The sequence below is a fragment of the Parasteatoda tepidariorum genome, chromosome 6, assembly GCF_982258835.1.
Source record: "Parasteatoda tepidariorum strain Cologne lab strain chromosome 6, Ptep-v5.0, whole genome shotgun sequence".
In the NCBI taxonomy this organism is placed as follows: Eukaryota; Metazoa; Arthropoda; class Arachnida; order Araneae; family Theridiidae; genus Parasteatoda; species Parasteatoda tepidariorum.
Genome location: NC_141760.1, coordinates 61,870,574 through 61,889,040, shown reverse-complemented (window position 1 = coordinate 61,889,040; position 18,467 = coordinate 61,870,574). Strand labels below are relative to the sequence as shown.

The 18,467-nt window shown below is 24.9% G+C and overlaps 1 protein-coding gene across 3 annotated transcripts in view; it reads right to left on the bottom strand.

Annotated features, from left to right (window-relative positions):
- Nucleotides 1-878: 878 nt before the first annotated feature.
- The window catches only part of LOC107441918 (solute carrier family 35 member F3), a 229,983-nt gene continuing 212,394 nt past the window's right edge, over nucleotides 879-18,467 (bottom strand). For 2 of the 3 annotated variants that reach the window (XM_071178553.2, XM_043043121.3), the window contains exons 6-7: nucleotides 13,071-13,160; nucleotides 885-2,784 (exon numbers count right to left, since the gene is read on the bottom strand). In XM_071178553.2, coding sequence (XP_071034654.2) covers nucleotides 2,552-2,784; nucleotides 13,071-13,160 — 323 coding nt within the window. In that variant the 3' untranslated portion in view covers nucleotides 885-2,551. Of the gene's footprint in view, nucleotides 2,785-13,070; nucleotides 13,161-18,467 lie in introns of all 3 variants that reach the window. The other variant, XM_043043122.3, reaches the window with a different exon arrangement.

Here is an 18,467-nt window from a genome sequence, read left to right as displayed (position 1 = left end):
TTTTCTCTTTACGGTTTTGAAACGGCTTACAACGGGTACGATTTACGAAATCATGTATACAAAACTGTACGGTTTTGTAACCATTGGCATCTTGCATAGTTTCTAAACCATAAAAATAAAACTTAAATGGATATTGGAGCTCTGTGGATAATGAGTCATTTATGCATAAATGATAGTTTTGTATTAAAATAGTCCTGGGACACTGTAAAATTGCAGGACACTCTAAACTCTTTATGTATTTATAAAATAGAAAAGATATTGTGGCGTCAACGCTGAGATTGAAATCCTTGTTTAGCAGGTCCTGAGACTAATCAAATTGCCCTCTCAGCTATAGTGTGAACCTAGATGCACAGAATTGAATGGCATGGAATCAATAGCGATGCAATCTGAATTTAAAATACAAAACTAAACTTGCTTCTGATTGGTCAGTTATATATATGCACGCCTGCTATGAAAGTTTAAACTAATGACATAATATTATCGTTGAAGCAATTATTACAAGATTTTAAAAGAAATTTAAAATCTTTTCAACATTTTTAAGTTTTGACATTGGTTTGCTTCGTATATCCACAATTATATTCGTTTGAAATTCTGTTACATTCATACAAATAAGTATAAGCTCTTGCTTGTATTGCACAGTAAATTTTAAGCTTGGCACATGTTATAGAAGGAAACAGTTCAAGAAGCTTAATAATCGAAAGAGGAGATTTTGAGATATTTTAAATAGATAATTTACTTTTATTTTAAAGTAAATATGATAGTTAAAAACTATATATTTATTTCATATAATATTTATATTGGAATTTTTAGAAACAATGCAGCATATTTTTTGATTTTAAACGGAAACATCTGATAGTTTCAGAATTGTTCCTAGTGAGTTTTTTTTTAAATTTTCAAATACAATAAAATTTCACAAATATATGTGTCATAACAATTTACATCATTTTTTTTCTAATATCAAGCATAAATACAACTCTAGAAAATTCACAATGTACATTTAAAAAATAATTACCACGATATTAATCTGATGATCTATTTCAGCAAATTAAAAACCTTTTACTACAGCATATCTAAACTAAATTTTCTTTGAACTAGCAATTTATAAACTAAAACTAATTGCATATCTTCAATCTAATGTATTAATCAACCTTGTCTCATATAGCACCTATGTTATATTCAACTAAAATATAATCTAAGTTTCCAAGTAACTATTTTAATGTATATGACTTTCATAAGCACTTCGAAATATTTATAATAAGATGTTTGTTTTTATTGAACATATGGTATAGAAGATTTTGCTTTTAAGAAATGAAGCGTTGTTTTGAACAATCCAAAACCAAGTCTTTCATTTGAATTAATAAGCGTGAGTCATTCAATAAAAAAATAACTTAAGAAAAATAAATATTTTTTCGATCAAGATAAGCCTATTGATATATGATTGATTAATAATAGAATATATAAAAATATATAAACGGTAATAAAAATTTATGAAATATTAAAAGTTTTTTTAAAAAAATAAAAATAAAAATAAATTTTCCTACATGAATTCTTACGAGTTTGTTTCAATAAATAATTATATTAACTAGAATAAAAAAAAGGCGCAAAAACATAAAAGCATCGAGTCATTTAATCTAAAGTAAATATGTATTTTAAATATGATTTAATAATTCATATTAAATATTGTGACTTTTTAAGACGGCTTGAGAATACATTATAAAGTTTATGTTGCAATTTTTTTCCTCTTACTGTAGAAAACATCAATATAAATTAGGCTTATATACAAATTAAAATGCAAAAATAAATATTTTTAATACTTTATTGCCCAAAATATTTCAGCTCTTTTTAAAGTATCACGGATTGTTTGTTTGCATAGCAAATATGAGTATCTTAATGATTATGCAAACGGAATTTTAATTTTTCACATTAAAAACAAGAGCAATTTCTAAAAAAATATGCTTTATAATAACTTAGAAACATCATAAAGCTTTACCTGGATATCCCCAAACAATGAAATTTACACATATTTTCGGTACATATCTGTTAGCTGAATACCAGAAGAAATTCGTCGCATCAAAAAGTCCGTTAAATTTTTAAGGTTCGCTTTAAGATAACTGTAAAGAGAACTATACTAATTAAAGTACCAAAGAAATTAAAAAGCAGACAATTTCAAACAAATTCTTTTTTCCTTCATTATTGTGTCTCTTATATATGCTTTGTTTAATATTTGTGATAAATGTTGTTTACTTTTTGCTTAAGGCTAGTACAACAAGTAAAGCAGACTGGACAACATACATAGAGCCGAAAGCAAAAAGTTAAAGTAAAAGTTAACATAAACTGAAACCATAGCCAGCAGATGCAATGCCGACGAATTAATGACGAAATGTTGATGCATTGATGACAAGGCTTCACGGAAGTAGCCAAGATTTGCTTGATACCCAACTAACGGATAAGTACTTGTTTAAAATGCGCATTATAAGTCAGTGTATTTGTTACCAAACAATGCGTTGGTCAAATGCAAAGAAGCAAATCTTTAGTTTCTTAAAAGTTCTGTTTATTTAACACGACCGCTTTGTGTTCTGAGACGAGAAGTATAACTTGTTCGAGAGGATTCAATTTTGCAAACAGTTTCTTGAGAATATTTGGTCCGTCGCCAAATAAGTATCACTTTCAGGTAATCGGGCCAATTTTCAGGTAAAAGCACGAGACAGAATCCTATCATGCTCAAAACAACACCAGCTAGCTTCATTCCTCTGAATTCAACGGAATACAAATACACATCGATAGCTGGAAAAGAATTAAAAAAATTATTCAAAACATTTAAAAGAAAGTTACGCAATATTTTATAGGTAATCATAAAATCTGTTTGGGAAAAAAGTACAAAATATTGCGGGTGTAGCGTATCTACCACTACAAAATTACAACTACAATTCACTAGTATATAAAACATATTAACTCGACTCTAAGTCGGGGTACCTTTTCATAGATGACATGGTAGGTAACAACCCACCCCACAGTGGGTATACTGTATTACTCAAATTAGTTTCATAAAGAAATTATTTTTCTGGTGATTTATCAATCTAATATAAAAACGATAATTAGTTAACATTTAATGAGTTTACAATAGATTTTTTTTATTATTTTTTTCAGTGAATGATGCACTCAAAAATTTTTATCAGTAGATTACGGCTGGTGACTAAAAGTGTTACAATCACTGATCGTGAAAATAAATGTATGACCGTAAACCTATCGTGAACTAAAAAAATACAGGTATGCTTTTGAATTCTTTCTCGTAAAATACGGCTAGTACAACAATTGGGGCCTTGAATTAGTATTATGCTCGTAACAGTTATCTTCAGTTCAAGTCTTGACGTTGTTTGAGAATCAGGAAACGCGGCGAAATTGTATAAGGCCTCAATGTGTCTAGAATTTTGAACTCCAATCTGGAGAAGATGTTCAAGAAAAATCTTCAAATAATGAGAGATGCGTGTTTCTTGGTGCCGGACAAAGATCAAACCGGGATGACAGTGTACGCAGCATAAAAGTGTAGCTACCATGTAAAAGGATGCACATTCTCAAATGTAATTGAAAAGAATTACATATTAATCGCATAAATCAATAATCAGCTTTACTAGTTTTGTTAAATTTTGTTGAGAATTATAGTACCTGAACTATTTATGAAAGATGATGGACCGTGTAAATTAAGTGCGAACTTTCCTAATTTTTCGACAATTCCTTAAGGTATAGAATCAATCTACTGTTTTATTAGGCTTTTTTAATATTTTGTACAGAAAATAACAGAAGCATACTTAACATGCTTTGCTCAGTACATTACAGACACAACTGGACGATTTGTTTGAATATTACCTTGTACAAAAAAGGTAAAAAATTCTAGTATAAATATTCTGTCTCTGTAAAAAAATTACAGATTTTTGTAAACGTATATATAATCTTTTTAAATCTAATTCACGATATTTAACTGCATTATTGATTTCGATTTGTATTGTGATGGTATTGTTCTAAGAAGCTACTGCACTTATGGAGGAAAGACTTCCATCATACTTATCAGTTATTCTTGTTGTTCATGTTAATTTTTTTTGTAATTCTCTTTAGTAAGGAAAATAAAAAAATCCATTTTTTTTTTAAAAAAACACATGATCTCTTCAAAAAAATTCGAAAGAAAGAATATTCAGCTTAGTAATAACTTGTAATTTCTAAAAAATATTAAGTTGTATCAAAACACTAGTTATACTTAATTCTAAAAAAAAATTCGAATTAATATTTTTTAAATCAAAATATAAATATATATTATCACGCGTAAAGTACATGTGAGCTCTCTTCAACTTATTATGAACTAACTTATTTACCTTATTTACTTAGTTCCTAAATTATAGCTATCAAATATTAGTTTTTATTATAAAAATTGCATAAACTAATACTTTCGGAGATTCAATTTAAATAACACTAATAAAAATAAATTACAGTCTAATTAGCATATAGCTTTATAATTATATTTCAAGATCAAAAAACATTTTTGTGTACTATAAGTTGAAACAAATATTTAGTCTTTATAGAAATTAACTTCTTTCCTTAAAGTTAAAATTATAAATTCTAACTGCCATTTTTAATTACGAAATCTTAATCAAACATTGACTTGCATAATTAAATACCCTCCTTGACAAGGTAAGTTTATTTACAATACTTTATATCGAAAACTTTGCTTAAACATAGAAGCATCACTCTATTTCCGAAATGCTTGATTTAATAACGAGCCACTCATCTGAAATGAAAGCTTATTTTCCCAGCCAAAACAATAGATTGCATTCACTGTGTCGCCATATCAAAAATTCTCGCCAATATCAAACTACGGATCTAATACAGTTCAACTAATGCATCTATTCTGATGCACCATTCCATTGATCGCAACACTGAATGCATTTGGAAGTGGCGTTGCCTCATCATCTATGTATGAAGAGAATCGCCTGAACATCTAACTGAATCGAACAATGCACAGTTTATTATGAAACCTACATTATGCATCAGAAAATCTCGACAGAAAACGGGATGCCTTGGCAGCCCTTTTGTGTCCTCAAAACAGGAAGTTGTTGTCGAATGAGAATGCAATTATAATTTGTGAATTCATGTTGTCACGGGCTCGAATCGTTAATATCTTAGTAGATAAAATATTATAAAACTCTCAGCATTTGATGTAATCGAATTAATACATTTAGAGGTATAATTTGAAATTCAAGTGTAATCTAGGTGAACTAAATACAGGTATAGTTTGAAAACATTATATGAACTGCTGGGAAAAAAGACATAATTAACAAACATAAGATTGAAAACTGATAAAAAACTAACTAAGATCATTTTTTAAAGAAATAGGACTTTCTTTCATAAATATCTTTGTGTCCCCAAAGCAGGAAGCTGTCGAATGAGAATGCACCTATAATTTGTAAACTCTTGTTGTCATGGGTTGCACATAAAATCTTTATAGATAAAATGTTACAATACTCTCAGATGTTGGTGTAACCGAATTATTGCATTTTGAGACATAATTTGGAATTCAAGGGAAAACTAAATGCTGATTTAAAGTGAAAAAATAATTATATGCACGAGTGGGAAAAGTATACATAATTAACAATAAACTGCAGAGTGTTAAAAAACTAATCATACCCATTTTTTGCGTATGTTTCATAAAATTGATTTTTGCTTCATATATACCATTGCACCTCCAAACAGGTAGTTGCTTTCGAATGAAAATGTATTTACAACTTTTGAACTCTTGTTGTCATGGGCTCTTGCTGCTATATACATATATATGTTTGATACATGGGAGAATTTCTATAAACATCAAACATCTTCTTAAAAATAATATTGGCCTACATATTTTCCATGATTTTAATAGATGTTTTGAAATATGGAGATGTACTGAAACTAATCAGTTGTAACGTTTTTTCATTACACTTTGAAATGTTAAAATGCATACTTAAACTTTATTTTTTAAGTCTTATGATGAAGTTTCATTTTGGTAATATTATTATGAATAAATATTAAGGGCTTTCAGCATTTTCTTGATCAAAAAGCATATTGATATTATCAACCTTATCAGCATACAATCTGCAAATGAATCTTCTTAAAGTGGAACCGGAAATTTGATTTTACCCTGGTATTCAACTGTGTGATCACGTGACTACATGATTTCATTAAGTAGATGAGCTTTGCATGACATGTAAAATCGATGTCTAGGTACGATCACATTCAAATATTCATTCATTATGGTTTAAACTTTTTAAACTTAATTAACATTTTTAAATGAATTTTATTTCATTAAACGATTTTTAACCAATATCGTGAACAAACAAGCAGTTTGCAATAAAAAATGTTTTGATATTGTACAGAAATTTGAAATCAATTTTACGTAAAATGCTTATGAAATGTAAAGGAGACACATAAAGCTGGATAGGTAAGCACTCACTACCATTACTTACCAACACTAAAAGCTAAACTACTTTAAAGATATTTTTTTTCATTAAAATTCTGTATTTTATGAACATTTTAAGAAAACTTTTGAAAATATAGTTTTTTTATGATATGGTTTGACTAACCTTCTTTTTATAATTTAAAAGCAATACAATGGTAATTTTATCTCCAGAATATTAAAATTCAAAATATTAAAATCTTAAAATATTTATATCCTAAGTAAAAGGTATTCACATGTATTTTTTAAATATTCTCACATTTTTTTGACAACAATAAGATAAAATCCTAAATTATCTCAGTTTTTATAAAGCTACTTTTCCTCTTAAAATTTTTTTGTCAAAAAATTATCAATTTCCGTGTTTTTGATTAATACAACTATTTAATATTACTTTTAGGAAAAAAATATATAATTTCTTTTCAAGCAATTGGATTGATTCCCTTTTGCGAATGCTTTATATTTAGGTTATTTTTAATGTCTTTATACTATAAATAAATGCGTAACTTTAAAAAAAATAGGATTGCATCAATGTAGCATTCTTAAATATGCTATTTTTGAAAGCTTTACATGCTTGCAAGCTCTCACTTGGATTGTGTGGTGTAAACCTTTAGAAATTATCCTGTAAATTGGGGTAAGAGGTGTAGAAATTTATTTTAATTCTGGAATACGATGCAAGTTAAATCAAGTAGCGGCTTGAAATGTAAGGGATAGCAATAATCAAAAAAAAAATTTGCACTAAAACATAAACAAATGAAAATTTAATTGAAATTAAATCACAACATGGTTTTGTGAAGACCTTAAAATACAACAATAAGGAGAAAAATGATATTATGGAAACAGTTTTAAGAAAAAGAAACAAGTAAATTTGAATCTATACACTTATGCCTTTTTAATAAGTCTTAGGGAACTAACTTTATTTAAATTTTGAAACTCAGCTATATTTTAATTGTAGCTAAGTTTATGGTACATTCTTTTCGTATACTAGTAGAAAAGATGCATAAACGCAAATTTTCTAATTACAGAAGTAATAACTGACATACAAATAAAAATAATTTCTAAGCATAAATTAATTGTTGTTTTAGCAAGGGCTTTGATCATCATATTTATTATGTACAATAGCGACTTCACGTCCGATGTAAATTTAAGCACCTTTTCTTAAGAAAAAAATAAAATTATTTTAATTTTTTCACATTCCATTATTAGGCATTTCAGATATAGATACGTAGATACAAAAAATTTTCTGTTCCATTGTTTTTCTATTTGTGCATTTAAATTCAATTCGTAAGTAAAACTTAACAAAGAGTTACAAAGAGTTTTTCCCAGTTATATATATATATATATATATATATATATATATATATATATATATATATATATATATATATATATATATATATATATATATATATATATATATATATATATATATATATATATATATATATATATATATATATATATATATATATATATATATATATATATATATATATATATATATATATATATATATATATATATATATATATATATATATATATATATATATATATATATATATATATATATATTGAGGGTTATTTCTCTTCACGTGAACTCATAATTATGAGGTGTTCAGTTTATTTATTTCAGTTAACAATCATATTTCTATTATTTCCATTTAGAAAACATGCAGCAAAATTTGAAAAACTATTTTCACAACATAATTCAGAATTCCAAAGTTTAAAAATAAATAAATAGTGTAAGAAAGGCCACAATGAAAACAAAAATACTCTACCGAATACAAAAACAACATTTGCATGCATGTGCAATATTGTGCATAGCAATTGAAGGAAAAAACGTGTTTGTGTAAAAATATTGTATGCTTCTACATGTTATAACAACTCTTATTAAGAACATACGTATGTGCTTTAATGGCAAATAGGGTCATTAATATTAAAAACAATAGATTACAATGTATGAAAATATAAAAATTTGAAGACTTCATTTGATGATGAGTCAAATTAAACTTTTGGTTCGAATTTATTCCCATAGAGCTGAAAATGGTTATATTTCACTTAAACCATCTCAAATACTAATAATATGAGCTTGCGATGATTTATGATGTGAGCTAATCAATTCAAGAGCAATAAAACTGCTAAATTTCAGGCATTTTTTTGAGTTATTACTTTATAACAAAATGATGTAACCTGCAGTAAGTTCTGTGTGCGTCTAAATAAAAGACCATTGAATTTCACATCTAATAGAATACTTAAACACTAAATCAGATTGAAATAGGGTTTGTATAATAAACAGGAATAATTTTGACCTTTGCTTTTTAGATCTCAAAAGTTTAGTTCACATAAGGAATATTGTTAAAATAACAGATGATAATGCACACCGTTGTTTAATCAAAAATAAATATTAAAACAAAAATTATGCAGATCTGAATTAAATACAAATCCTAATGTTTCTTATCGAAAAACAATATCATAGTATTAAGCAAGTATCGTAATATTATTACTTGTGATACTCTAATTTAAATATAATCATTGTCACTGGTAGATTTGTTTGAGGCACGGTGTCTTATTTGACTAAGCTATAATTGAAATACAGGTTGAATATAAAGTAACTTTGCTGACGCATGATCCTCAGGAGAACATATCGTTTGAATCAACAAAATATAATTTTTTACATCTATGCACTCAAAAATGTTGTTAGGAACGATTTCATAGCTCTCACAACTGGAGGTAGAGTGACAAAATTTTGTCACTCTACCTCCTCTAAATGTCTACACCATATCCCCTTTTTTCTTCAAAACGTAATTTATACAGATAAAAACCTAAATTGGAGTTGGAATTATATTTCTAGCAAAAGAAGTTGTGAATTTGAAGAGCCATTTAAGGGGCCCCTAGTAAAAAGATAGAGTTATAAATTCCTTAAAAAACAGCGAAAAAACTATAAACATTTCGGAATGTGGGGACGATTACATCAAAACAATTTAAATCATTAAATGCTTTCTTTGTAATTTTTTACCACACTTTCTTCACGTTAATAGCAACAAAAAATTGCAACGCTTGGCAAAAGCCTATCGGCGAAATTTCTTGGGCAAAAATTATTGTTCCAACTCCAATTCAGGTTTTTAATTGTAAGGATTACGTTTAGTACAAATAAAGTAGGTGTTGTCAGTTAAAAATTCTGAAATTTGTCACTATAACTAAACCTTAAAACCTACGCAACTGCTTTAATACCATTTTTGACCTAAGTGCAAAAATTTATTTAGTTTTAGTTTAGTTTTAAAAGTTTTATTAGTTGAGAAATTTAAAAGAAAAATCACTTTGAGAAATTCAGTCAGCAGTTTCTATTTTTAGTTTAGTTTTGCAACGGTACGAACTTTAAAAAATCACATGTTGGCAAAGTAATTCCAAAGTCCCCTTCTATATTGAAAGAAAAAACAATGATATAATTATAATAGAAAACTAAAATTTCAAAAGTTAAAATAGGAACAAAAGTGTAAATAATGTAAATATGTATGTAATGTAATGTAAATGTGAATAGGGAAAATACTTGAATTTCAGTCGTAATTTATATAGAGAAGAGTTATTATTTTCGCAAATGAATTTTTAAATTAATAGTTGATCGCAAGTGATAAACTTATTTTAAATTAATCATAAAGAAGACATAACCTTACAAATGAATTAACTTCAGTTATTATGATTTTATTTTTTTTTATATGAATTCAACAAAGTATTTCATTCATTTATTTTAAAAACACATACTTTTTTATTGTAGGAAACAGATATAAGTACGATAATTTATTTATGCATACATTACAATTTTAAAAAAAGTACTTTTAAATAAACTTTAAAATAATTTTTAACTATATGTATAAGTTTAATCACAAAAATATAAAATCAATTTTAATGCTAAATAATATAATATAAACTAAATAATACTAAAAATACTAAATTAATGAAGAGCAATTGAAGAGTGAAATTATTAAAGAGCAAATTTTTGTCGCGGTTATTCTTTAAAATAAATGAAAGATATTTTGTATGCAAGTATATATTTTTTTTATAACCAAATATGTATCTTTAGGATTAATAACATTTAAACTCGATAAATATAAATGTAACCTAACATTGTGAATTGTGATTAATATACTATAACGAATTGAATATTTATTGCTGTTCTCTGCGAACTCTGTACAGTTTTTAAAACGTAACCAAAGTGTGTAAAAATGTGCTAAAAAAGTATATTTTAATCCACTTTATAATCTAAATATATTAAGTTTATTTTAATGTAAAAAAGTCTGAAAGTCAGACCTAACTTTTAAACAAATTATCAGATTTATAATCAAGCACTTGTAAATTAAATTCCTCATCTTCATCAAATGTAGCACTTAGTTCACAACTGATCGAAACAATTTGCTCCAAATATAAATGGAATGCTTTATTGCAAAACTATACAGTTTATTTATGCTTAATACTTAAACAATAGTCATTTAATTCAATAATTATTTCTGCATTTATTAAACTTCTCTTTATATTGAAAAAAAAAATTTATCGAAACAAAGTTTTACTGAAATTGATAATAGTCGCTTTATTTTAGTTACTAAAATCATTAAATTTTTACATAAAAAATATTATAAAAAAGAATTTGTTTTAAAGTCAGTTTCATAACTCAATACTTTTCATGCGCTCACATCAAGTAACAATATTATTAATTTTTAGAAAATAACAACTTAAAAGAAATCATTTTTTATAAATAAAATGCGTCATATGATGGGAATCCATTCTCTTAATTTTAAATATTTTGGTTTATGACTAAGCAAAGAATAACACAAATACTCCTAAGCCCTTTCTTAATCTAAGCTTAAATGCTAAAATAGGTAAACGGTTTTATCTATGCATTATTCAGAAACATATTTTTTTTTAATTAGGCGAAAACTAATTTCAATTCAAAACATAAAGATTACTTTATTTTCTGAATACTTAGAATTTAGTTAATGGAATCATATTTTGGATTTTAAATTTAGTCGATGGGAAAAAAGACGTCTCGTTAGAGAAATGTTAAGAAAGTAAACAAAAAGAAAAAAACAACAGTATTAGACATGTTTTATACTTTAATTGTTAACAAGGTGTTCATACGAGCAATGGTATAAATTAAATAAAAATAGTGAAATTTAGCAAAAATTATTGCTTTGTAAATGTTATATTAGCATTTTCCTTCTACTTTCTAGATTCAAAAATTCAGAATATATCAATTCAGTTTTTAATTTTCTTTTTAAGTTGAATTTAATATGTATAACATAAGAAACAATTAATTTTTGTAATTTGATTAATTTAGAAGAAACATTGCTTGAAATCCATTCATTTGACCTATTTTGTTGCAAACATTCATTTGCTTCTATTGTAGTGGCATAAACATTTTCGAAAACGATTTCTTTGTATTTAATAGAAATAAATGAATATTTGATATTTTTATGACTAAAATGTTAATGTTGGCATTAATAATATTATTTATATTAATTAATTAATAATTTTTTATTATATCAATATTATTGATTATCTGAACATTTCATCCTGTTCAGTAATCTGAATAAAATATTTTACTTGCAAACAATTCTTAAGAGTTTAATATTTCAAATAAAGAATTTAAAGATTTACTATAAAACTAAATATCAATAAAAAGAACGTCATTAAACCATAAATGAAACGAAATTTATGAATTTATTAATAATTATTAACATATTAAATAATAACATTAAAATTCAATTTTCAAGAAATTAACATTAAAAATTCCACGTAAACATTCAAATAATATCACCTTTCACGTAAAGTTTGAATAAAATGGCACAAAGAACATATATGACAATCAAAATAAACTAATGTTAAATACAATCAAACTCGGTTATGATGAGAAAGACAGTAACAAATCGTTTTACTTTTAAATTTGTGTATTTTTTAATTTTATTTCAGTCAAAATTGTAAAAACAAATATCCTTAATATTCAAAATTCCTCTACAAAATGCTTAAGAAGATGTTATCTTAAATTATCTTTATTTACACTGAATTGAACTAAGTGTGTGGGCATTGTTTATTATTTAAATTTTTTTTCTTTCATAGTAAACTGTTCGACTTACAATATTTAAGATTAAGTTGTCATTAACACTCATAATGCCATTAACATCATTGATCATATAATTATTTCATAACACCTCTTTTCTTACAAGGAAGTCAATGTTTTCTGTCACAAAAAAAAAGTCGTATTCTTTCCAATTGGCAAAATTGGGTATCGATAAAATGAATGCAACAGTTAAAGTAGAAAAATATTTCTTTTACAGGCATTTATATTGTAAAACACAGTTTCTAATGCCCCCATTACCGCACTAAAAACCCATAATTTATTTAATAGATGAATAAATCCGATATAAAACACGATATCTTCAACTTTTTCAAAAATTTTTTACAAAATTTTGTCACAAATTACTCGCGCTCATATTTGGGTTTTAGGTAAGATTTTTTGTTATTAAACTTCTCAATTATTAAAAATGCACATATTATAAAAGATCTCGTGAGATCTGAGTTTGACTGTAATAATATTCTTTTACCTGCTGACGAAGGAATTGCAAATAAAAATCCAAGTGTGAGAAAAACTTCGTAAGTCCATATAACGCCAAAGTTTCCCAATAGATTGGCCACTGAAATATATGAATATACATAAAATATAAAATTTATTTCAGTCACACATTTTAAGAAATTTTGAGAAATATATAACTGTATTAATGAAATTCACAAATTGTTTAAGCAAAAAAGTAGCTTACTAATTCATTAGTTCAAAAAAATTGATATCATTTTCAAAATGTTATCAGAATATAATAACTTTTTCATGACAACAAATCACTCCTAAAATGTTAATTTTTGAAAATTGTATTTAGTCTTATAAAAAGTATATAGATATTTTTATCTAGATTTCGTAACTTCATAAATTAAGAAACAAAACCACAAGCTCATGAAATGTGATTTACGATTATGGTAATAGTTTTAAAGACTGAATGGGCTGTTTAATTCTGCATAAACTGTTTCTGAGAAACTAACAACAAATAATGCAACAATATGATTAACAATTATAAAGACATTTTCAATGCATACCATCTGCCTTAAATAATTTAATATTTACAGATAATATATTGTATATGAGTCACTTTACTCATATACAATATATTATTTGTTTATTAAAATAGAAAAACACGTGATTATTTGCAATTTATTTTCACAAAAAAATTATTATGTCAGATTATAAGAAAATTTATGGGAAAAAGATGTTATCTACACCTAACTAAGGAATTGGAATAAAAACAAATGAAAAAAATTTATACTTTTACAGTAAGTTATTTTCATAAAATAGTTGATAAATGTTATAAGTGCACATCATCCTGAATGATTTATAATTAAAATTCATACAATTGGATTAAAATGTATGCAATCAAAATTTATACAGTTGGACAATGGATACTATTGCTTAAACTATTGAAGAAGTACGAAGAATCTTTGTTATTATAAAAATATTTTCTCAAGTTAAATTTTTCAAAAACATTAATTGAACACTAAAGTTTTTAATGTATTTATTATATAAAAAACAATGAAATTCAATTTTCATTACAGTTTTTTTTATCTTTTTACTTTTTATATTTTTAAGAAAGAGCAATTTAAAAGGATTCATGTTTTAAGAAAGTCTTACTGTAAAAAATTCTCTTTTTTTTCCACTTTTATGCAAGACGTCATTGTATTATTTCTTATCCATTATAATATTGCTTCTTCATTTTATTAATGGAACTCTATATAAAATATAACAAATTTACAGCATATCATAACTTTTTGTAAGTCCTATTTCAGTTTAGTAAATAGTTTCATTTTGAGGAACTCAGAAGCCACAAAATATTATTTTTCGTTTAACTTATTAAAATGTAATTAGAAGTAAATAAAAAAATATAAAATATGTAAAAATACAAAAAAAAATGAGCCTATTTTAAGCGATTATTTGTATTTGAAGTTAAATATCACCTCATTCCAGATAAAACTGCACATACTTTTATGAAGTAATTATCAAATATTTATTTTGAAATTAAACTTATATCAAATGTCGTTAAACTAAAATTTATACCAATTAGAAGATAGGGTATGCTTTGTACTATGAACCTATTTAAAGCGATTATTTGTATTTGCAGTTAAATATCACCTCATTCCAGATAAAACTACATATACATGAGAAACACAACATTATATGATACATTAACACAACATTATCATCAACACTATATAACATTATTAGAAAATTTCTGCTCTAATTACAAATTTAATTATTTTAAGTATATTCTTCTTAAACGTATTTAATAATGTACGAACTTAGCGCCGCTTCTTCTGGAATATGAAATCTGATGTTAACATAACATGATATTAGAAAAAATAGAAAATGTAATGCCTTTTTCTACAAAATCACATTTTTTGTTTATTTTTGTTTAGTTAGAACATTTTATTATTTCAGGTATATTTCATAACTATTCTAACATAAATACTCTTCAACGCTCATAAAGTGTTAAATATATTGTGCAAAATTATTCTTAGAAAGACATTTAGCAAAATACTGAAACATAGATTGCATTTTTTTATATTATAATGTAATGTACAGTTAATAGATTACATAATATTTTATATATAAACATAATATTCGATCTAAATATGGCACATTTAAGGCACATTTCTGATTACAGACCATACGGAAAAAGAGACATAATTTTTCCATTTAGAGAAATTTTTAAAGTATGAAATATCTAAAGGAAAGCTATCTAATTTAATTACAAAATAGTTACATCAAATGACTTTCCCTGTGTTAAAAGGTAGAATTGCAAATTAGGTATTTTTCAATCAATGTTAGTTATTTCAAAAAGTATGTCTTATAATTATGAATATATTTTCAAGAAACAATATTGTTTATTTCCGACGTAATGGAAAATAAAGCCATTGATTTTCGTTATCTTTAAATATTTTAAAAGTTTGGCAATAAAAAAAAAAGTTTCCAAAGCAACAAAATACTAGTTCTTTATCCTATAGTCTTTTTAAATAACTGAAATCTATAGATAAATGAGACATAAAACTAAGCAAATTTATAAATGAAAATGTTTGGTAGAATTTTAAGATTTTTATATGAGGGGAAAAATAATTAATAAATTGATAATTTATTAAACTACTTGTGTAAAATCCATTGAAATAAAAATTTATGTAACAGTAACTATCATATAAGTAAAAAACTAGATTAAAAATAATTAAATATGTCAACGTAATCGAAAATTTTAAATTTGAAAAAAAGAGTTCTTAACTTTCGTTATAACTTCTGAACACTGTTGATAATAGTCACTTCGCCAAATTTCTTTTTTAAATCATTACTTTACATATTATTAAACAATCATTTAAAAACTGCTTTAAAAAATGTATAAATGAATTGTAATTTTATATTTATCTATAAACCATGCAATCATGTCATTAATTAATGTATATTGCTAGTATTGCTGAATTGCTACTATTGCTACGAGCAATAAACTATTATTCTTTTCTACTTCGCCAAGTAAAATAACGATTGCTTCTATAAGAGTGTTTTTAAGGAAGTAAAATTAATAATTACATTAATAGCAAACTTGTAAGTTTAATTAAAAATTATTAGAATATTCGTGTTATACTTTAACCAGATAGTATGTTATTTTATATTATTATAATGTGAAAAATATTTTATGACAGAAATTCAAAAGTTCTTTCAATACAACCATAAGTATTATTAGAAAAATTGCAAAACTTTTTCTTTCGTTTACAATTTATTGAAATGATATTTTAAAAATCGTATCACATGTAAAAAAAACATTAAAATATTAGTTTATACGCAATTTTGAAACTCATTCGCATGACTAAGTTTCATTCATGGTGTAAAAGCATTAAAATACCTATGAAGGAAACGATAGCGTTTGAGATCCAATGATTTGAGATTTGAAATCAATTAATGTTTATTAATATTTATCAATTAATGTTAAATCAACGTTAAATCAATGTTAAATCAATTAATGTTAAATCAATTAATGTTAAATCAAATAATGTTAGTTATTTGAATTGAAATGGTAACAATGTAGTAGTGACTGCTTAAAAAGCATTGCAAATTTCAAGTTTAATGCAAAGAACAAAATTATTGTTTATATCTTTGTCTCTCTTTTATAATTTGGTATTTTAAAGTACATATTGTTTGAGTTATGACGAAAACGACTGCTTTAAACGTTACACAAATATAACTATTGTTTATAACAATTATCAAATGTTTAGTAGAATCTGGCATTCTCATGAAATTTAAAGGTTTACGAAAAACATTAAAAGGTTCACTTTTCGTGCAATGGATAAGATAGTATCATATAAATGTTTATTCTATCTATTTTTAAGAAACATGACAATATTTCTAGTTACATTACTCTTATGTGGTTTAATATTCCTTTCCATATTTACGAATCATCATGCAATATTTCCTTGAAGCAGCAGATGCAAGACATTTAACATAAATAATATACGCCTTTTTTATAATTCCAACTTTTTTGTTAAAGAATATATTAATGAAAATAAATTGAGAGAAATTAACTGTACTACAATATAGAACTCCTATTTCTTCCAATTAAATTCAAAATATCTTACCAAGCAATAAATTAAAATATGTATTATTTTGTGCACTGTCATAATCAAATCACTTAATTGTACATAATTGAACATAATTGTCATAATTGTGCATAAATATATCACTTAATCCCAAAAATGCAATTTTACAATGTTAAAATTTTATAAATTTTTAAATTTTTTACATGAAGATTGATTGCGAAATAGTTTTAATAACAAATATTTAAGTTTGCATTTTATAAAACAATTTTCAATCTTTAAAAACCCAGCATGATTTTTTAATTGCTTCAAAGTGTTAAAAAAAATATGGGATGGCGCACTTTTAACCGTTAACGTTTTAAATATAGTAATAGCAAACTAGACTGCAGTTACATGTATATGATTTTATAATAAACATTCATTAAGGAAATATTAACTAAATATTGTAATTTTTTCAATTAAAAAGTGAGAAAATATAGTTAATTATATTCGTTTTCATTCCCTGAAATCTACTGAAAATTCTATATTTTGTGAAAAAAAAGCTAATTGTTAAAATATAAACCAAACACTAATACAAAACAAATACATGCTACATAAGTCGAATCAGAAAATCATAACCACAATCAAATCAAAACAACAATTAATTTCAAATCATGACAAAACATTATATGTTATGAATAAAACAATTTAGTACAATAACATTTCTAAATAGCTTTCAGCCTAATAGTTTGTTTGAAGTTCATTATGTAGCCAATTTTGAAGAAAATGAGGCTACATAATGAATATGGTAACAGCATCCCTTTAAATATTTTAATACTTATTAATATTTTTATGCAAACTGAAATTTGAAAAATACATGTTTTAATTAAAATAATTTGGTATAAATCGTAAGTTGAATTCACTAGCTCTTTCGCTAGATATAAGTGTAAGGTATATAATATAAGTGCATTTTTTTAAAGTAACAAATTTAAAATAATAATAGTAATAAATTATACAGGATTATATACTTACTAATAACAGTAAGTATTAAAATAAATGTTAAATATATATTCCAGTCTGCGTTAAAACCAGTTTATTTTTTCAAAAAACCAGTTATTTTAGTGCCCAGAAACTTTTAAAACTATCTTTTTACTAAAAACAACTAATACACGCCTTGAAACAAATGTCTCTCGCAAAGTTTAGTCTAACAAATTTATTTTACATTACTGAAAAAAGGAAAAAGATAATTTCTAAATAATAACATTGGTTTCAACATATTAAAGATGAATAAATCATTCAAAACCTAAGCCATTTAATTAAAATGATTAATTAATATTTTTAACTTAAAC